The sequence below is a fragment of the Lepidochelys kempii genome, chromosome 7, assembly GCF_965140265.1.
Source record: "Lepidochelys kempii isolate rLepKem1 chromosome 7, rLepKem1.hap2, whole genome shotgun sequence".
Lineage (NCBI taxonomy): Eukaryota > Metazoa > Chordata > Testudines > Cheloniidae > Lepidochelys > Lepidochelys kempii.
Window position 1 is genome coordinate 58,908,498 of NC_133262.1, and position 22,919 is coordinate 58,931,416.

At 42.4% G+C, this 22,919-nt stretch overlaps 1 protein-coding gene across 14 annotated transcripts in view; it reads left to right on the top strand.

Annotated features, from left to right (window-relative positions):
- MAPK8 (mitogen-activated protein kinase 8) overlaps positions 1-22,919 on the top strand; it is a 125,209-nt gene that overhangs the window by 59,260 nt on the left and 43,030 nt on the right. For all 14 annotated transcript variants that reach the window (XM_073353041.1, XM_073353043.1, XM_073353038.1 and 11 more), the window contains one exon: positions 22,272-22,438. In XM_073353041.1, the coding sequence (XP_073209142.1) occupies positions 22,317-22,438 (122 nt within the window). In that variant the 5' untranslated portion in view covers positions 22,272-22,316. The remainder of the gene's footprint in view (positions 1-22,271; positions 22,439-22,919) is intronic.

Consider the following 22,919-nt stretch of genomic DNA (forward strand, 5'->3'; position numbering starts at 1 on the left):
TCCCCCTAAACCCGACACACCCCCTTTCCTGGGGAGGCTTGAGAATAATATCCTAACCAATTGGTTACAAAATCATCACCAAATCCCTGAACCTTGGAACAATGGAAAAATCAGTCAGGTTCTTAAAAGAAGGATTTTATTTAAAAAAAAAAAAAAAAGAGGTAAAAATCATCCCTGTAAAATCAGGATGGAAAATACTTTACAGGGTATTCAGATTCGAAGCACAGAGTATCCGCCTCTAGGCAAAACCTTAAAGTTACAGAAAACAGGAATAAACCTCCCTCTCAACACAGGGAAAATTCACATAAAACAAAAGATAAACTAATCCGCCTTGCCTGGCTTACCTATACTGGTTGCAATATTGGAGACTTGGATTAGGATGGGTTGGAGAAGATGGATTTCTGTCTGGCCTCTCTGTCCCAAGAGAGAACAACCACGTAAACAAAGAGCACAACAAAAGCCAGCCCCCCCCCCCCCCCCCAAGATTTGAAAGTATCTTGTCCCCTTATTGGTCCTTTGAGTCAGATGCCAGCCAGGTTAGCTGAGCTTCTTTACCCTTTACAGGTAACAGGATGTTGCCTCTGGCCAGGAGGGATTTTATAGCATTGTATACAGAAAGGTGGTTACCCTTCCCTTTATATTTATGACAACACCTGTCCCTGAATAATCAGACAACAAAAAATTGAATGCATCTTTAGTTGGTCAAAACCCAGTTTAACTATTGTGGCAGAGCTCCAACCTTGTTCCTGTGGGTCCCGCGCCTCCAGGCAGTTTATGCTAGCCTCAGAGGCTCACTGCGACCCTCCATGTAGCCCTTCTCTCTCTAGGGCCAGGGGTACAGTCTTCTGAGCCCTTTTCATCATAAGCCAGCAAGGAGGGAGGTTGCTGAGAGAACTCCCACAGTCTCTGTTGTCCCTATTGGTTTATTCCATAATAATTTAGCCTCCTGCTCTGACAGGGGCCTATCTTCCCCTCCCAGGAGGTGTTTCTATAGTGGCAGGTTAGGGGGAACCTGGGGCCACCCTCTACTTCGGGTTCCGGCCCAGGAACCCTAATGGCAGCAGCTGTTGGCAGCCGACCTTTCACTGCCAGAGTTTCTGCGTTTCCCTGGGTCACTTCCGCAAAGCTCTCCCACTTCTCTCTTCTTCACCCTTACCTTAGGGCTCCCTTACTGACAGCTTAAGGGTGTCTTCCTTACTGAGTCCTTCAGCCTCACTTCCTCTCCTCTGGCTCCCTGGCTCTCCTCAACCTGACTGGAGTGAGCCCTTTTTATAGTATCAGAAGCAGGGGTGGTTCTAGCAATTTTGCTGCCCCAAGCAGTCGCTGCTGAATTGTGCAGCAGAGCTGCTGCCCAAAAGCCACAGTGGCGGGAAAAGCGGCGGACCTTCTGCTGAATTGCTGCCATGGGACATGGACTGCCGCCCCATTCTAATTGCCGCCCCAAGCACCTGCTTGGAAAGCTGGCTTCACCTGACTCTTTGCAGGTTAATTGGAGTCAGGTGTTCTCATTAGCCTGGATCAGTCCCTGTTCTGGTCAGTCAGGGAACAGAAAACTGCTAATCCAGTGCCCAGTATATCTGTCTTCCACTACTCTGTTGTACCCAACTGTCCTGGGTCCAGGGCTGGCTCCAAGCACCAGCGTTCCAAGCAGGTGCTTGGGGTGGCAGTCCCTCCCGCCGCTGCAGCAATTCGGCGGCAGCTTTTTTGTGTTGCTCGCTGCGGCAGCAAATCGGCGGCAGCTTCTCTCCTTTGCAGCTGCAGTGGCAGTTTTTTTCCCTGCTTGGGGCGGACAAAAGTGAAGAGCCAGCCCTGCCTGGGTCTATCACACTAAGTAGGCAAAAGATGAGCAGCAGACTAGTCAGGGTGGGCACTATTAATTTTAATGCACAGAGTGCAGAATATGCAACCACTTGCCTTATGACCGTGTGGTGTATGTATGCACTGGAGCAAGTAGTTCTCAGGCGCAGTATCTTGAGGCTAAAAGGCTAGAGTTGGTGACCTGGAGAAACAGAGAGGTGGAACTACATTGTAGATGCGGCATATAGGGATGCTGTTGAGTGGGCCTGCATCAGAGCTGACTCCCCTAATCCTCCAGTTGAGGAAGCTAGTCTCATAATGGAAGGGACGTAGGTGGAAAGGGGGAACAATGTCCTCCTTCCAATTGAGATGGTGGAGGCTGGCAATTCCTCATGCACCGAGACACAGGCCGGCACAGTTTTGGCAAGCTAGTCAATTGACTGGTCAGTTGACTACCTGTTGTTTGACTGTGATCAAATATTGTCAAATATCCAGCAAGAATACTCTGTAAGTTGTGGCCTACCTTGTTGATAGCATCATGGTGCCTACTTAAATGTCTTTATTGCTCACTGTACAGCAATGCCACCTGTTGGGGAAAGGTGACTTAACTAAAAGTGGAGCATCTTCCTTGTCTGGAATATTACACACAATGTTTGTTCTAGCTGTTTCATGGATTCCAAGGCCAGAAGAAACCACTGTGATCCTATAGTCTGATCTCCTGACAGAGTGGATTTGATTTAAATCACTAGTCAGGAAGACTCGATTTAATCATGAGTTTCTACATAAAAGTGCATTCTTGTTGGTTGTTATAACCTTAATACATATTCTTCACAACTCAGATAGATGTAGGTTTCATTTTTAGAAGGTACACACTATACATTTTTAAAGTGATTTATTTTGAAAACTTTTCAGGTTAGTTTTACAGTTCTATCAGAAAATGAAAGATTGTTTGGTTATTTCACTTACCAAAGGTAATTGAAGCAGATATTTATGAAGTCATTGGGAGGTGAACTATCTCCATTTCAACAGATTAATCATTAATATTTGGAGGATTTTCTTGCTATGCTGTATTAGGAGGAGAACATCACCAGACAGACATTTAAATTGTTTTATTTAACAAAAACAACATTATGTATTCTGGATTTTTTTATCAACAACAAATTTATAATTTAACAAAACAAGCATAAGAATTTTTGAATTTAGTTAAACATTCAAGTTTTTAAAAATCAGGTTTGTTTTTGTTAAAATTGTTTAACTAAAATAGTTTAAATATTAAAAAAAAAACAAAAAAACAAATAGACTGTCAGCCAGGACAACATGAGAAACTTAAAATATTGGCTTCTGCAGCTAACTTAGTCGTCACCTTCAATTTCCTGTTTGTTCATAATCTGGAAAAGAAAAATAAGCTCGCCTGCTTTTTCAAGTCCCAAACGATTTCTCAATTTGGAATGAATTAGTCCAAAGGAAGAAAATATTCTTTCTACACCAGCTACTGCTACTTAAAGTGAGATTATCACTTCAGCAGTCTCTGGTGTGACTCTTTTTAAAACATCATCATCAAACATATATTTCTTGAATGGTTCACCCTTAGCTCTGAAGTTTATTATAGTAGGCATTATGGAGGGATGATTGCTGAATGCTCATGTCATAGCCAACTCCTCTTCTTCAGCAGTTAAGGTTTGACCCTGGTACCAAGTATTGAGAATATTTGCAAGAAAATGAGCTGGAGATGGTGCTTGTCCCATTTGTTTTTTTTAATGCTTGTAATTTAACTCGGTCATTTTTTATTTCTCTTTTTAAGATCTCACTCAGTTCCTTCCAAATTTCATCAGCAATAAAACCGCTGTTTCCCTGCATTTTTGTTCAAGGCTACAGAAGTAGGCTTCAGGGTACTCAGCATGTGTTCAACATTTCTCTTAAGCCCAATGTTGAGAACTTTGGCTGTGACAGTGCCATCTATTTTTTCACGATTTTGTTCACAAACTGTCATCAGATTAGTTCTTGAGATAGTGCTCAAAACAGTCCACTACTGAGTTTCATCGCACGTCTTGTGGGAGAGTTTGCTTGGTTCCTCCCACTTTTTTCAGAGCAGCTGCTGCAAAGTGGTTGTTACGGAATTATTTTGCAGTTTCAACAACATTAGCCTTGATTTCTGGAACACGGAAGTCTTTGGCTAGGAGGTGCATCAAATGAGCACTGCAACTGTATGTTGTTGGCTTGGGACTCTCGTCTAAATAATTTCTTCTCATTTGCAGCATTCTGTGACCAAGTTGCATACTAGACATTTTGAATTTTTTTCACAGTTTGTTATAGCTTTTACTGCTACTTCTTGTAAGTATTCTGCTGTGTGTGCATTTCCTGATGTATCAATTGTTTCTGTAAGGAAGACATTCTCTTCTTCTATTGTCACACAAGCACATAGAACAGGATCATTGTGGACATAGCTCCACCCACCAAGACTCAGGTTAACAATTTTACCCGCTAGACCTTTTGCACACTGCTTAATTTCTCTTTCATACACTTTATCCAGCAATTTGCCTGCGACATCTGCTCTGTTGGGTGGACTGTATCTTGGTCTTAATGACTGAACCATGTTAATGAAGTGTGGGTTCTCAATCACACAGAAAGGAGAGTTTGTTGCATAAACAAACTGGGCAATTTTTTCATCAATTACCTCTTTTTGTAATCTGCTGGTTCTTATCACATACTTATCTATGGTTGTTTCTGGATGATGGAGATTTTTTTTTCTTTTTGCTACAGGTGATATACTGTGGCTATGTGACATACATGATGTGACTGAAACACTATCATTGGCAGATAACTCTGAAACTATAGAAAATGATGGTGATCTTGAAGGTGGATAGTCTTGAGAATCCTGTATGTTGAGGATGGATTCTCCTAAACAAAAAAGTCAATGTAGTTGTTCAATTATTATTACCATACTGCTCATTTAGTATTACTCATTGCATTCACTGACACTCAGTACTACTTTAAAGGTGAAAGTGTAAAAGGAGGATCTGCCTACTTCAGCTATTTATTTTTTTTATCACAACTGCATCTAAAATGATAGTACCATAGAATAACAACTATATTTTTTGCTCAAACATGAGAATTCAAGAATAGTCCAGAAGGAAGACAGTCCTTAAGAAAGAAGTATGAAATAAAAAAGTTTACCAGCCTGAAGATCCTGCATGTTCAGACATGTTCCTTTCATCATCTTCGACGCAGCTTCCTTCTGAGAAGGAACACTTCTTATGATGTTGTTTCATTCAGGCAACCAGGCCTTGCATTTCTTGCACTGTATGCATTTTGCACGTATGCCTGTCTTCCCCACAGGTAGAGGAACTTCATTAAAATATTCCCAAAGTGGGTCTCTTTTATGGCCTGCTGCAGTGGCAGATTTAGAATTAGTGGGGCCCTGTGCTCAGCTTCATTTTTGGGGCCCCTCCTGAGGACCCAACCAAGAAGAAGAGCATTTTCTCTGTCTCTCTCCTTCTTCCTCTTCTCCCCCGTCCCCCAATTTTTCATTCTTTTTTTTTCTTCATCCCCCCTCCTATAAGTAATAGGAAGAAAATGAAAATAAAGTGTGGTACCTTGTTTGTTTTTGTGGTCTAACTTATTTTTCCACAGACCACTTGAAAATCGCTGAGGGTCTCGGCGGACCACTTAATGATCTTTCCAAATATTGTTTGTACCATAAGCTAACTATTGTAAAGCACTTTGGATAAGAGCGCTTTATTAAAAAAAAAAATGTAAAAAAGCGTTGGAGTGCGGGGTCTGGCCAGGAGTTATGGTGCGGAAGGGGGCTCAGGGCTGGGGGGTGCAGTGTCTGGGAGGAAGTTAGGGTGCAGGCTGGGGGTTCGGGTGTAGAGTCTGGCCAGGAGTTAGGGTGTGGGAGGGGGCTCAGGGCTGGAACAGGGGGTTGGGATGTGGAGCACTTACTTGGGGCAGCTCCCATTTGGTGCGAGGGGTGCAGGTGGGAATGTGGGGGGAGGTGCAGGAGCTCCCATTTAGTACTCGGGGTGGGGAGTGCGGGTGTGTGTGGTGGGTGCAGGAGTTGGAGCGCAGGGGGCTGAGGGTGTGTGAGGGGGGTGCAGGAGTCAGGACGGGGGGTGGGGGTGGTCCCAGCCCACGGCCCATAGCGGCTCACGGCTGGGGGGTATGTGCGGGGGGGGGCGGCACCTTTGCTCTGCCCTGCCCTGATTCCACCCCCTTCCCCAAGTCCCCCCATCATCCCCCACCCTGATCTCTTCGCCGCCGCCTCCCCCTCCCTCCCCGAGTGACCTGAATGCAGGCAAACAGCTGTGTGGCGGCAGGGGAAGCACGGGGGAGGGGGAGCGGGGCTGCGGCACGCTCGGGGGAGGAGGGAGCTTGGCTGCTGATGGTGGGGGGGAGCCTGTAGCAGGAGCCCGAGGAACTGGCAGGACCAAGCTTCTGCCCCTGCAGCTGTCCAGCCCTGGGGCCCCCTGTCGTTGGAGGGCCCTGTACCAGGGCAACCTGTGTTTCACTGTAAATCTGCCTCTGGCCTGCTGCCATTATAGGTTTTCCCTTCTAGTGAGAGAATGGTATGGTTGGTCTTAAATCAATGAAGGCCGCACTCAGAAAGACCTCAAGACTTCTGGAATACGTTGCTTAAACAGTTTCACTTTTGTTTCTACTGCCTGTCCCTCCCTTCTCACATTTATCTCCAGACTACTTCTCCTTGTCCAGATCTGTTCCGCCCCCACCAATCTTCTATTCATTGAACTTTTTGAAACTTTGCAGTTTTAGAGAGAGATAAGAGATTGACTCTGTGTACACAAATTTGAAGAGGGACAGTAGGGTTGAGGTCTGATATTTCTCACCTATCTATCTATCTATCTATCTATAATTATATATTTAAAAACATTTTTGCTGTTAACAAGCATGTTATCTCTGGAGACACAAATCCACAGTTTGAGAACTGCAAAACTAAGCATCTCTGATGGTATCTTCTAGACTGAGCACTGAGTGCCATTGGGTAAATAGAAAGATTAACCTAAATAATCTATACAGAAGCCCCTGGAACCCCATAAGATTGGGTCTCTAATCCATGAACTTTTGGAACTCATTTACAAAACTTTTCTTAATCATTACATGAATATATTGTCTCATACTATAGAATTAGAATTTATAATGCCCATTCCATGATGAGATATCTTTGAGCTGTAATGTAGGTTAATCAAAACTATCTTTAGATGGATTTTTTTTGATAAAATGCTTTTTGAGGAAAAAAACCTAATTTAAATTAAAAAATCTATTTTTATCCACCCTGCTCCTCTATAACATAAGCTAGTGGCACTCAACCTTTTCAGACTACTGTACCCCTTCAGGAGTCTGATTTGTCTTGCTTAACCCCCAAGTTTTACCTCACTTAAAAACTACTTGCTTACAAAATCAGACATAAAAGTACAAAAGTGTCACAATACTATAACTGACAAAGTGCTTACTTTCTCATTTTTACTATATAATTATGAAATAAATCAATTGGAATATAAATATACTTACATTTAAGTGTATAGTATATAGAGCAGTATAAAGAAGTTAGTCTGTATGAAATTTTAGTTTGTACTGACTTCGCATATATTTTTATGTAGCCTGTTGTAAAATTTGGCAAATATCTAGATGAGTAGTTGTACCATCTGGAGGACCTCTGCGTACCCCAGGTGTATGCATGGCCCTGGTTGAAAACCACTGACATAGGCCGTAGAACTTTTCCAAATAATTCCCAGAGCAGATCTTTTAGAAAAACATCCACTCTTGATTTAGTAATGGTCAGTGGTGGAGAATCCACCATGACCCTTAGTAAATTGTTCCAATGGTTAATTACCCTCACTATTAAAAATGTATCTAGCTTCCCAGCCTTTAGATTGCAGGGGGGCTGGAATGGCTGGGGGGGGGGGCAAAGGCCCATGTCTCTCCCACTTGTGAAAGTGGATGGGCCTGGCCTATTCACTTTTTGCCATGGGCCGAGGTCCTGCCAGGCAGGAAGCTGGAGCCCGACTTGGATAAGACTGGCCTGGGGAGCCCGGGCAGCTGTGGTGCTTTAAAATATTTGACCATTTTTGACATGGACTGGTCAGATGCCCAACTTTAGGCAGACTGTGGTGGTAGGTAATTTGATCATGAGAAACGTTGGAGAGTTGGGTATGTGGTGACAATGAGAATTGCCACTTCACTTGTGGCAGGCATCATGAAATGAACTTCTGGGGAAGAACCTGTGGTCACGGTACATGTTGGTACTAATGATGCAGCGATACGTGATCGAGGTCCTGGAAGCTAAGTTTAAGCTGCTAGGAAGATGGCTTATGTCTTGGCCTCCGTGGTAGCTTTCTCTGACATGCTGCATGTTCAGCTAGGTTGAGGGTGTCAGGGTCCCAGTGCATGGTTGAAAAGATGATGTAAAGAAGTGGGGGTTTGTTTTTATTTGGGGAAGAAGAGTCTTATACAGAATCAGACTCTTGGTGCGTGTTTTAAAAAAGGGGGTGAGTGTTTAAACTTAGAGTTGGGGAAAAGTTGATAGCAGAACAGGGATGGGATAAGAACACAGTGGTAAATTCTGTAAAATCAGTAGGATTTCAAATTAAGGCGTTAAAACAGTCACCCAAGAATAAGTAGAGGTATTTGCATGCAAATACAAGAAGTTTTAAAAGCAAAAAAAGTGAACTAGGATGCCTTGTGATGGACAAGAACCCTGATACAACAGGCATATGGAAACTTGGTAAATTGCAAAAATCAATAATATGCTGCTGTACCTGGTTACAAACTACCCAGGAAAGACAAACTAGGATGGGGAGCAGTGCTGTATCTAAAGGATTACATAGAATCTGATGGGATAAAAATTTTGAGTGGAGATGACCACACAGTTGAATCTATGTAGATACAAATTTCAGTAGGGCTATACTACCTGCCTCTGGATTAAGGAAAAAGAAGTGGAGTGCACAAATCACCGCTCCCCCCCCCCCCCCCCCGCATGACATAAATTATGTCAATATAAACTATAGTGTAGCTATAGTCTAGATTAGTTGGGACCAGAGAGAACTGTGAGGAACTTCAGAGAAAACCAGAAAAGCTAGGTGAATGGGCAACATGATGGGAAATGAAGTGCAGTGTCAATAAATGCAAAGTATTGCATTGGAGGAAGAAAATTAAACTGTTTGTTCACCTTAATGTTTTAAATTTCAGCTCAAGAAAGGGACCAAAGCATAATTTTAGATATCACAATGAAGACCTCTGCACAGTGTGCAGCTCTGGGATGTTGGGATACATAAGGAGTGGGATGTTGAATAATACAAATATTATAATGCCTTTATATTAATTAATGGTGCAGCCTCATCTGAAATAGTGTAGTATTCTTTCAGCCCATCTCAAAAAGGATATTGCTGAACTAATGAGATGACCAAAGAGCGGTGACCAGAATGATCAAGGGCCAAGAAAAAACTTTTGTATGAAGAGAGATTGAAAAGACTGGGATTGTTTACCTTAGAAAGAGGATACATAACCAGGGACATGATTAAAGAATATAAAATAATGATGGATAGGGAAGGGTGATGGAGAGCTTCTGTTCTTGTCTCATAACACACAAACAGGGTGACTCAATTAAATTAAAAGGGGCAAAATTTAAAAATGGATAAAAGAAAATGCATTTTTGCAGTGTGCAATGTAAACTTTGGAACTCACTGCCACATGATGTTGAGGCCAAGAACTTAACAAGAACCCAAAAATGATTTGACATACATATGAACTGTCAGAGTTGTTTGAGGCTGTGGATGGCATTGTGTTCTGCATGGCTGAGGTTATGGGACAAGTGATGCTTCTTTTCCACAATTTCAGCCCGTGCACGTCGGCAGAAGCACTCTATGTAGAAGTCCAGTCTGTTGTTTTGACCTTCAGGAGGAGTCCACCCCGAATCCTTCTTTTTGTAGTCTTGGTAGGAAGGTCTCTGTGGGTTAGTATGTTGTTCAGAGGTGTGTTGGAAATATTCCTTGAGTCAGAGACATCGAAAATAGGATAATCATACAACACATTCTACAAGCCATTATCCTGTGATCCCACTGAGGGTTACCAAAAGAAACTTACACCATCTGCTCAAGAAACTCCCTGAAAAAGCACAAGAACAAATCTGCACAGACACACCCCTAGAACTCCGAGCAGGGGTATTCTATCTGCTACCCAAGATCCATATACCTGGAAATCCTGGACGCCCCATCATCTCAGGCATTGGCACCCTGACAGCAGGATTGTCTGGCTATGTAGACTCCCTCCTCAGGGCCTATGCTACCACCGCTCCCAGCTATCTTCAAGGCACCACTGACTTCCTGAGGAAACTACAGTCCATCGGTGATCTTCCTGAAAACACCATCCTGGCCACTATGGATGTAGAAGCCCTCTACACCAACATTCCACACAAAGATGGACTACAAGCCATCAGGAACAGTATCCCCGATAATGTCACGGCAAACCTGGTGGCTAAACTTTGACTTTGTCCTCACCCATAACCGTCTCACATTTGGGGACGATGTATACCTTCAAATCAGCGGCACTGCTATGGGTATCTGCATGGTCCCACAGTATGCCAACATTTTTATGGCTGACTTAGAACAACGCTTCCTCAGCTCTCGTCCCCTAATGACCCTACTCTACTTGCACTACATTGATGACATCTTCATCATCTGGACCCATGGAAAAGAAGCCCTTGAGGAATTCCACCATGATTTCAACAATTTCCATCCCACCATCAACCTCAGCCTGGTCCAGTCCACACAAGAGATCCACTTCCTGGATGCTACAGTGCTAATAAGCAATGGTCACACAAACACCACCCTATACCGGAAACCTACTGATGGCTATACTTACCTACATGCTTCCAGCTTTCATCCAGACCACACCACACGATCCATTGTCTACAGCCAAGCTCTACGATACAACCGCATTTGCTCCAACCCCTCAGTCAGAGACAAACACCTACAAGATCTCTATCAAGCGATCTTACAACTACAATACCCATCTGCTAAAGTGAAGAAACAGATTGATAGAGCCAGAAGAGTACCCAGAAGTCACCTACTACGGGACAGGCGCAACCAAGAAAATAACAGAACGCCACTAGCTGTCATCTTCAGCCCCCAACTAAAACCTCTCCAATGCATCATCAAGGATCTACAACCTGTCCTGAAGGACAACCGATCACTCTCACAGATCTTGGGAGACAGGCCAGTCCTTGCTTACAGACAGCCCCCCCAACCTGAAGCAAATACTCACTAGCAACCACACGCCACAGAACAGAACCACTAACCCAGGAACCTATCCTTGCAACAAAGCCCGTTACCAACTGTGTCCACATATCTATTCAGGGGACACCATCATAGGACCTAATCACATCAGCCACACGATCAGAGGCTCGTTCACCTGCACATCTACCAATGTGATATGTGCCAGCAATGCCCCTCTGCCATGTACAATGGCCAAACTGGACAGTCTCTACGTAAAAGAATAAATGGACACAAATCAGATGTCAAGAATTAGAACATTCAAAAACCAGTCGGAGAACACTTCAGTTTCTCTGGTCACTCGATTACAGACCTAAAAGTGGCAATTCTTCAACAAAAAACTTCAAAAACAGACTCTGAGAGACTGCTGAATTGGAATTAATTTGCAAACTGGACACCATTAACTTAGGCTTGAATAAAGACTGGGAGTGGATGGGTCATTACACAAAGTAAAACTATTTCCCCATGTTTATCTCCCCCCCCACTGTTCCTCACACGTTCTTGTCAACTGCTGGAAATGGCCCACCTTGATTATCATCACTACAAAAGGTTTTTTTCTCTCCTGCTGGTAATAGCTCACCTTACCTGATCACTCTCATTACAGTGTGTATGGTAACACCCATTGTTTCATGTTCTCTGTGTATATAAAATCTCCCCTCTGTATTTTCCACTGCATGCATCTGATGAAGTGAGCTGTAGCTCACGAAAGCTTTTGCTCCAATAAATTTGTTAGTCTCTAAGGTGCCACAAGTACTCCTTTTCTTTTTAAGAATATCTAGAGTTACCATAAGTTATTGATCAATTTTGTGGAAAGGCTGTTGAGCTCAGACTTAATGTCTTATCCGGATCTCTAATAGTTAGAGGATGTCTTGAGATCTAATGTGAGTGGTGATGAGGGGAATTATTCCACATCTGCTTACTGAGAAGTTTCTACATCTGCCCCAGAAGCATCTTGTGCTGCCAACTGTTGGTGACAGGATACTGGACTAGATGAACTGTGGTCTGATCCAGTCTGGCAATTCCTGTGTTTGATTACTAATAACAGTGAAGTTTTGCAAACTGAGATAGTAAGGGTAAATTAATTTTAATTTATTGCTTCTGGAAGTCCAGAAGAAAATTGTTTTCACACTGTGCCATACACAGCATTGTACAGCTGGATAGATGCACATATATTTTCTTTCACCCATCCCCTTTTCATTTCCTTTTTGCTCAGCTACTGTTTGAGAAACTTGCATACTGGCTCATGGACCACTGCTTTACTCCGGGAGAGTCAGTTGTACATTCCTAAACATACGTTGCATTAATTTCCTCTCTACTGTAGGTAGCTACTTACTGAGGGATCTCTCAACCCGAATTTCATTCACTGCTCAACTTTTTTCACCAGATAAGCAGTAGATGAAGTTAAAATGTTGCAACCAAAATTGTTGTGGTGTGCTCTAAGGTATAATACAGAATTAAAGCTCGGCACCCTGGCGCGTACACAGGCTTCTGCCAGCATAAACTCATGCACAGATTCCTGTTAGCAGGAAGTCTGTCATGGTTCCAGCTGGGAAATGTTTTTTAATTAATAATAAATTTGCTGAAAAATGCAGTTTAAGGGCAACCAAAACTATTTAGCAAATTTGGGTTGAAATTGTCAAATAGTTTTGGACAAATTAAAAAAAAAATTTGGGGAGGGGGAGGTCAAATTGTAATGTCAAATTGTTTGGACGTTTTACAGATTAGCTATTTTGTTGATACTAATTGACCGCCCCCGCCCCCCAAAAAAAAGTTTGTTTGAAATGAACTGAATTGTTTTTCAGATTTGGGGCGGGGGTTGGTCACCAACTTCTCCCCCCCCCCCCCATCAATTATTCTGTCAGCTCTCGTCACACTGGGAAGAGAAGGTGCAACACAAGCGTGACTTCCCCTTCTCCAGGCAATTTGTAGGCATAATCCCAAGAATTGGTGTGGTGTCAAGATAAGAAGGTGGAATGTGCTCATGGAGCCATGTTTACGTACCCTAGCTGTAAACTAAAAGCACATTCACTGCTATCCTTTCCCTCTGCTCTCCCCAGCTTGCCAGTGACATGGTCTGCCCTTCCTCAGAGTTTATTTGCTGGTGTCATTGGGAGACATGGTTTATGCCTTCCTGTGCTTCAGTGACTATGAACCTAGATGTGCATCACAGGAAAATTATGTATTCAATTAAGGAACCAATAAGAAACCTAACCACAATAGTTCTGGCTACATATAGTTGAATTGTATCAGTTTAGCTACATGTGGAATCCCAGGACCTGTTACTAAAGTACCTATTATTTTGCTGTTAGATTGGATACTGCTTCCTGCATACGTACCAGATATTACCTTGCCATTAGTTGGGTGTCCACTAGGGTTGCCAGCCCTCCAAGATTGTCCTGGAGTCTCCAGGAATGAAAGATTAATCTTTAATTAAAGATTGTCATGTGACGAAATCTCCAGGAATAGGTCCAACCAAAATTGGCAGCCTTAGTGCACTCATCCTTCTCTCATGCCGTGAACAGTGTAGCATTCTGATGGGTGTTAAACAGTAGTGTTCTTCCACCGCGGATGAGTCTGTATTTCAGTGGTGGCTGCACTTTGGAGTGAAAGGCACTATATATAAGTATAAGACTAAGATGAAACATTAAGTGTGGAAAGTAGAGCTAAAGCTGGTCAATACACGTTGGTTTGTTAGATGGAAACATTTCCAACAAGATCTAGCCTGTGTGTTTTTGTTTGTGTTGTGGTGTGCTTAGTTTGATTCCCAAAGTGCCTGTTAATGTGAAGTTTCTCATGAATTCTTTCAACCCCTTATCTTCTGTACAGGATTTGAAAATAATCCCCTTCCCTGAAGTAATGGCTTATTGAGCATGCAGGATATGTTCAGCTTTATTGAAAGCAGGAGAGCAGGGCTGTTTATTTTTAGTGGCTTATTTCTTTTATTTCTCCCACTAAACAATTTTTATGTACTTGCAATCTCAGTGCTGGAAAAAGGCTCTCCATCTCATTTTCTTACTCAACTCCCAGGGCTTGAAAATAAAATTGAATGATTAGAAGACAGCCAGCTGAGGAACATTTGAAATTCCAAGTCTATGAAGGCCAATTACGTTTGGAGCTTGGGAAGCAGCAAAATCAAAGTGGGATTAGCATTTTGATCTGCAAAATAGATGAAGTATACCTTTTATAATATGGAGATTTTTTCACCAGCAGCAGAGTTTCTTGGCTTACAATGTGAATGTATCATTAGAATCAGCATGCATTGAAAACCATAGCTCACTAAGGTTCTTTAATTGACAAAAGAATTGAATAAGTATACACCTACATCTAAGGGAATTGACTGAATTACAGGGTAGTCTGAATAAAGGAAAGGTGTAGAACAGTTTTGGGTTATGTTCTGTTTTGTTCAGGTAGAAGGCAAGCCTCTTAATATCATTTTAAAAGAACCTAATATACAGGATATAGGATTTTAACTTTTAGTGTTTTAGTACAATATTATTGTATGGATTTTGCGGTCTGCTACTTGAAATGCTAATTTGTTCTTTACCTATTCGTTTCTCTCGATTTTTCCAATGCTAACTGTCATGATTGATTGTGAAATTAAACTGGTAATATTTTTTTTAACAGGGTGCAGGCACATTTAATTACAGCTGCCTGGTTGTCACTGAATCATCTCCCTCAGACACCTACCCAATTCTTTTTTAAACCAGAATCATAATTACACTGCTGGTGCTATGAATGTTATATTTTGTGTGGAATTAACAGATAGTCATATAATCCTTGAGATTTGGAAGGATTAGGGGCATTTCTGAATTGCTTAACTATTACTCCAGATTGTGAGGCAACGTGTCAACAATGGCTTTGGGGAACATTGGAATAGCTCTGGTAAAACTTTAAAAAAAACCTCTTTGGATAGGATTAAAAGATTTCAAATTCGAAAACTAATAGTTTAACCTTTATTTATTAAATTAGATGTTCCCTTCCTCCAGTTAAACAATCCAACTGTAGTAGAAATTTTGTTCTCACTGATTTAACCCTTTGATGCAAAAATATCTTGCACTTGAATTGAGGCTTGGTTAAACCTGCTTGCTCTGAGCAAGCTTAAAATTTGTTTGGATGAGTAAGGGATAACTGTCACCTCCTCTGGAGGGGAATGGGAAAGCAGGGCACAGAGCAGACCAGACTAGATGTGTGGGTGGGGGAGGCAAGGGGTGGAAGGCCCAGCAAGAACAGGTGGGCCTTCTGTATGCCCAGGAGGGCAGCAGCAGAAAGAACAACAAAGTAACTCGGTAAAGACCCTAATATTAAAGCCTATCATTTATTTGGTTTGGGGGAGTAAGGGTCGGGAGGGAGGAGAGCATTAATTAGCCTCATGCATAGGGTGTTCTAGACTGATGGGTTACCTGTTAGAATTACCACACTCTGGGTATTAACTAAAGCAGTTTGTAGGTCAGATGTTTTGGCAACCAAGTGCTTGTATGTCAGTAGGAGTTGTGCTAAAAGCCACCTCCATTGTTCTCTCTGACTGGCAGGTGTGATGTTACCAGTCCAGAAACCTGCCGTCAGATCTCAGTGAGGTGTGGTTTTCATGCATTTGTTCTTGTTAGATTGTAAGATCCTGGGGGCTGCGACTCTGTTTTGTACAGTACTGAGCAGAGCGTTGCTTAGTGACCACATTTTACCGGGTACTCATCTGCTATACCTGTCGTTCAGGCAAACCACTGAAAAATCCTACACAGTTAGCAATTGTTACCAAAGAGATGCTAAATATGGTCTCTTATAGAATATCAGGGTTGGAAGGGACCTCAGGAGGTCCTCTAGTCCAACCCCCTGCTCAAAGCAGGACCAAGCCCAAACTAAATCATCCCAGCCAGGGCTTTGTCAAGCCTGACCTTAAAAACCACGAAGGAAGGAGATTCCACCACCTCCCTAGGTAACGCATTCCAGTGCTCCACCACCCTCCTAGTGAAAAAGTTTTTCCTAATATCCAACCCAAACCTCCCCCACTGCAACTTGAGACCATTACTCCTTGTTCTGTCATCTGCTACCACTGAAAACAGTCTAGATCCATCCTCTTTGGAACCCCCTTTCAGGTTGTTGAAAGCAGCTATCAAATCCCCTCTCACTCTTCTCTTCTGCAGACTAAACAATCCCAGTTCCCTCAGCCTCTCCTCATAAGTCATGTGTTCCAGTCCCCTAATCATTTTTGTTGCCCTCCACTGGATGCTTTCCAATTTTTCCACATCCTTCTTGTAGTGTGGGGCCCAAAACTGAACACAGTACTCCAGATGAGGCCTCACCGATGTCGAATAGAGGGGAACGATCAAGTCCCTCGATCTGCTGGCAATACCCCTACTTGTACAGCCCAAAATGCCATTGGTCGTCTTGGCAACAAGGGCACGCTGCTGACTCATATCCAGCTTCTCGTCCACTGTAACCCCTAGGTCCTTTTCTGCAGAACTGCTGCCTAGCCATTCAGTCTCTAGTCTGTAGCTGTGAATGGGATTCTTCCGTCCTAAGTGCAGGACTCTGCACTTGTCCTTGTTGAACCTCATCAGATTTCTTTTGGCCCAATCCTCTAATTTGTCTAGGTCAGACTAGATGATCACAATGGTCCCTCCTGGCCTTTGGAATCTGTGAATATAGGGGAAAACCTCTGAGACTCTGATAGTCAAACTTTAATCCCAGATACAAAACTAGCTTTTAATTTTAAAAAGGAATTATGGTTATGTATGAAGGGGGAAAAAAACCCAGCTTGAATGCAAAACTTATTACCAGGAATTTGTTTGCATTCACCTTCCACTTCTGCAAGAGTGGATTTACCTGAACCTTTTAGCCATCTGTCATCAGCACTACTAAAACAAGGATTCCTACAAATGTCACAACCCAGAACCCTTATTTAAATAATATCACAGCTGTTCTGAAGAAATGGCTCTGGTTAACATCAGAGTAGTACTTAAAACTAAAGAATAAAATCTGTAGGCACTCAAAAACCTGAAGCAGGCAAAGTCACTGGAAATTTATGAACTAACATTGCATGGAAAATGAGTGCACACGCTTTTTGGCATACACTAGCTATTGTCCTCTGGAACCACCAGATAACACAATGCATTTTTATGGCTTCATTGTTAAAAAAATAATATTGGCTATAAACTATTCCCCTACCTAGAAGAATCAGCACGTAACCACAGTGCCCGTGGCAAGTTCTAATACAAACACTTTCAGTTGAATAAGTTTGATGTAATTTAAGAATAAAAGCAGTATTCCAAACCTGTTACTAAAACTGTATGCCATCTCCTACAGCAGTTGGAAACATTTGCCATTCTAGGGATAAAAGCAGACAACATATGCTTGGGGTGATTGAGTTCTCTGAATACTTGCATTCCCTACTGTGTCTGTTTTTCAACGGTATGATTTCTGCAGTTTTGTAGTTTGCTGGTAGTATTAAGCACACACCAAAAAAATGTAAAATGCCCACTGTTAATGGTTAACTGGCATGACCTTCTGGTTATGTAAGTGAGGTAGCACATTACCCAAAAGCACAGTACATGCACCTTTTTTTTAAAAGGTGATCTACCTATATATTTGTGTCTGTCTCCTGAGGTATTCCCAGTCACCATATATGGTAGAAACCTTTAATCCTCCCTTCTCAGGAGCTTTTTGACCCATTTTAGCATCAGTCGACCCTGGGTTCTTTGAGTTTGTGAGGCCAGCTACTGGCCAGGTACGTAATACAGTAGACCTTATGACCTCTAGGAAGTTGCAGATAATTATAGGGAACCAATTTTAAGAATAGGCAAATGTTTTATTCCAGGGAAAGAATGGGGAAAATTAAATAAAAACAGGAAAGGTCAGGAACCAAGGACAGAGGAGAAAGACAAGGGAATCGGGGATAACTACTAACTAGTCACACAGCAATAATTAAACACTCCCTTAATTTCTGAACCCCCTTCAAAAAACCATGAAAATGCACCCCAAGCCTCCCTAAGGCTAGTGGAGTTGGAGATGGATCAGGAGGATTAGTGCATTCCTTGTTGGAAAGTTGGTAACTGTCCCTTTTGGCTGGAGTGGGTCTCTAGCTGGCTCCCGGTGCAGAGGAGGCCCACTGGGCTCAGCTGGCAGGCACCATTGTGGGCGCAGCATAGTATTGCGGCTCAGTCTCTTCTCTGGGTGCTCTGCATTGGCCTGACTGAAAAACAAATGTTCTCCTCCTCTGTTGCAGGGAGCAACTAGTAGGTTGTGTCTCCTGCTTATAGTCAGTGCCCTGGAGTCACTCCCCTTCTCCAAACATATGTATCTCTCCATGCACATGTTTGGGGGTCCAGCCAAGTGCAGGCTATCCGGACCTGCTGTTGATTGCCCTGGTGTGTCAGTAAGGCCTCTGGCCTGGTAATTCTTCTGTCCTAGCCTCTACTACTGGGGTGGGTCTCAAGGACAGATTAGCAGGTAATTTTAGTTCCCCAACTATTGCCTCTGCTTTGTGCCTTTTAGACAGCACTTATCTGCTCACTCAAGCTCCACAAATGGTATGGGGTGACACACTATAAAAATACTTCAGCCTTGTAGACTGAAGCAGTGATGTACCTGCTATGGAACTACAAATGAATGTTTTGAATGGCTTAAACCAAAAGGGTTTTTGTAGTTATTTTAACGAATATGCCTCCGGAGGCTGTGTGGGGCTGAAATGTGACCATTTCCTGGTCATTTGTGTTAAAACAAGTAAACTAAAGTGACATTTATATTATCATTAGGTTTTGGAATTAAGACACTTGGGGCTGTTCATGCTTCTTACTACTATTGTTTCATACAGTGTGCGCAGACTGAAAAAAAACAATGTTACTTCAGTTTGGTTGGTTCATGCGCAAGTTATGAGGGCTAGAACCAAATTGTATTTTAAAAAATAAAAGCTTAAATTCTGGCTCACAGTTGTACCCCCAGGAGAGGAGGATTCTGTGGTAAATCTCATGGGTCTGGAATCCGCTGTGTAATGCTGGGGTACACTATATGAAGGTCCAGTCTCAACATGATGCATTTGTTTCTGTATTGTTCTCTGGTGGCTTATTTCTTAAATGTATTTTTTAAATTCCTCCTCCTAAAAACAAAACAAAACAAAAAAAAGGGTGATAATCATTCACTGAAGGGGAAACTACTACAGCCTTGTTTATACAGAAGGTAAGCTCAAGTGATGTAAATTGCAGCTTAGCTGGTGTTGACTGTGCAATTTTGCTGATTCCTGGTGGCTATCCCTTAATATAACAAGGCTGAAGTGTTAGTGGAATCTTGGAAGAAAAACCCAAGTATACAAAGGAAACAGTTTGGGGGTTTGTTTCCTTTGCTCCATGTAAAGGGGGGAAATAGGACAAAATGAGGTGGAAAAAGGAATGGAGTTGTGCAGAGCCTTGAAGGTTAGGGATGCAGAATGTGAGAATTTGAGCAGCAGTGTTATCTGTGTGCACTTCAAACAGGTCATGAGGAAGATGATCCCTAAAACAACATTTTGGGTGTGGTCGAGGGGAGCAAGTTGTCCATCTGAGAAGCCAGGGAGGAACCTGTTGCTGTAGTGGAGGTGGAGATGACATAGCAATGAGGAGGACAGGACAGATTTTTAGAGATGTTGCTGTAAAGGAAGAGACCCAACAAAACTGGTGCCAGGCTCAGTGTGGGGGAGTGGAATCTGAGCTGACACCAAGCATGGGTATTAGGATAGCAGGATTGACAGTGAGAAGGGTGATGAGCGGATTGTGGGAAGAGGCAGCGACTCCTCACTGTGCTAGGTTTGAGTTACAAAAGCACTTGTCAGAAAGCCATAGTCTGGAGGCTGAACAGGGTGGGAGTTGTCACCATATAACTTGGGGCTGAAGCCAGGCGAGCAGGTAAGCTCATCCATGAGCAGGGAGAGAGACCAAAACAAAAACCCTGATGAGCATTTACAGAGCAGGAGAAAGGAGGAGCAGCCACTGGTGGAGTCATGTACTACAGGTCTAAGGGAAGTAAATACAGATCTGTATACTTGTCTCCATCCTTTGTTTATGGTGTGGGCTCAGAACTTGTACACAGCTTTCCTTTCTTGTCTTCATGACAGTCCTGTCTGCTCCAGTGAGGCTTTCCATATTGCTGATGAAGGGGAACCTCTACATCCTCTTCAGTGAGCTGACATCAGCTCCTATAGTTAGTGAATTGAGCCTTTGAGGTTTGTGTGACACAGATACAATTTAACAGTTGCAAAGAGCTAGTTTCACAAGCCTTTCTTCTCAGATAGATGATGCCCATGATGGCAGTTTATTTTAGATTATATAATATACTAAATAATTTAAAAATACACCATTTTAGTCCTCTGTAGTTCCCTTTATTTTATTGGAGCTGGTAGCTGAATTGAATGCAGAACAGCTAACTGAGAACTGAATTTGCTGAACTTTTAGATTCTTGAAGAATTCTAAGTTTAGAACACATTAATAGATTACACTAAAAGTATGACTTCTATGTATATAGATTAACCACAAACACCAATTTCTGATTCTCTCTGAATCAAACATTGTCCCCATTTTCAAATGTCTTAAAATAAAGCAAGTATATATAATACAAATAAATAAAATGCTGCATAGAACCTAAGAACCTGTCATTGTTTCTGTTAAACAGCTGAATAAATGACTAAAGTAATGTATTAAACAACATGCTCTTTCTTAGCCATTAGAGTCAAACACTTCTTGTTCTAATCAAATGTGTGAGAGGTTTTAATATTAGATACCCTTCTAAGGACCATTGACTATTAATTCCACACAAAACCTGTATTAAAATAACATTAAGATTGCACAGTTAGCATTCATCCAAAATTCATTCACAACCATGCACAGGAGAGAGGAGAGAAATATTATTTAATCTCAGACTCTGGCAGTGCCTATACAGAAAAGAGGAGAGTTAAGGTTGCATAACGTAACATTAATATTTTTTTTGACTCTTTGTTGGTGCAACTTTAACCTAGGGATCTTTAAGGAATATGTATCCTACGGTAAGACTTCCTTTCTTCCTGTGAAGGAAGATAAATTTTTCCTTCCTTTCACTGATCACTTCTTTTTTTGTCCATGTCTGTTAATCAGACCTCTTCCCCAGTTTTTGTAAACTGTTAAATTCCAGGGCATTTGAAAGTTACTCTTATTAGGTTAAAAGGTAAATCGTACTCCTTCCCTGGAACTCTTTGATTTGCAGTCTCACATTGTTTCAGGTTTGGTAGTGCAATGCTGTGGTAGGCCTCTGTTAGGTAGGATTTAGTTTTTAGCCTCAGGAGGTATATTAATAGTTTGTTTCTATTGCAATAGTCCCTCATGGGACCCTGATCCAGATTGGGGCTGGACAGATATGTACAAAGACACTGTCTCTGTCCTGAAGACGTTACAGCAGTGGTTCTCAAACTTTTTTCCATGGACCACTTGAAAATTGGTGAGGGTCTTGGCAGACCACTTAATCTTTCCGAATGTTTGTACCATTAGCGAACTACTGTAAAGCACTTTTGATAAAAGCGCCATATTAAAAAAAAAAATTTTGTTCTATAACTAAAAGCACACAACTCATTTTAATACAAGTAGTCTTACCTTTCTAATGTGATGGATGTGCCCTCTCTTCCCTGCCGTGGCAGCTCCTGGGCTGGGGCTGTGGAGGAGGGAGGTCTCTCCTTCACCGCAGCGGGCACAGAACTGGGGCTGGGAAGGCGGTCCGTCTCTTCCTGGCAGCCGCAGCCCTGGAGCTGGGGAAAGTCGCCTATTTCTCCAGCCACCGCAGGCCTGCATGTCTCAAAGTCCCCACACCCCCTTTTTTCACCCCACTGCCCCCTTCCCCCTATTTCCCCCCCAAGGCCACCACTTCACTAATTAGGTGCCTGGACCCTGGAGAAGACACGCATGTAAGGTGGAGCCATGCCTGTGCAAGTCCCACTAATTAGGTGAGTGGCCCTTCATTCACTCGTGTGGCCACCCAGGCGCGTACCTTAGAGGGAATTATCCGTGGACCACAGTTTGAGAACCCCTGCCTTACAGTCTTAAACCTCAGAGTGGCAGATCTAGTGTCATCTCATTGGAGATGTTCCCTATACAATTGACAAAAGTGGATCTAGGCGAAGAAATCCTCTGAAAAGGTAACCTTTTGTATTTTGATACTTAAAAAACCAAAAAGTTTGACAATTGTTTTTTTTTGTTTTTACAGGTTGAGAGTTAATTTTGGATGAAGCGCTCTAACTAAATTGTCGTCATGAGCAGAAGCAAACGTGACAGCAATTTCTACAGCGTAGAGATTGGAGATTCTACTTTCACTGTACTAAAACGATATCAGAATTTAAAACCTATAGGATCAGGGGCACAAGGAATAGTATGGTAAGTTTTCTTTAAATTTGAGCATAAATAATCTTAATTTAGAAGAGAAAATTGAAAGTGACTACTGTATCTTACTGAAAGATAGGGTAGAGACAGTAGGATGGTGTGTGTGTGTGAGAAAATTTGATCCTCAAAGTGAGGAACTAATTGTAATGACATGTAATGCCCCTTCCCTCTCCAATTCAACCAGTGCATCTTGCCTCTAACCTAGAACATCGCCTTCAGTTCAAGGTTGGAGCCAATACAAACACTGCCAGTTATGAGAGAGTTCTGTAATTTGGCAAACAAATGAGGGCCTGGAAGATTAGGATAGTGCTAAAAAACTGATTTCCCCTCCCCGTGACTTAACCCAACCCTGTTTGCAATGGAGTAGAAGCCAGCATTGCTCTTTGTTTGCACACTCTTGGTGTAGTACATGCTTACAGTTCTCAGAGTAGCTTGGTAGCTGCTTGAAACTGAGTGAATCCATTGCTCATCAGTC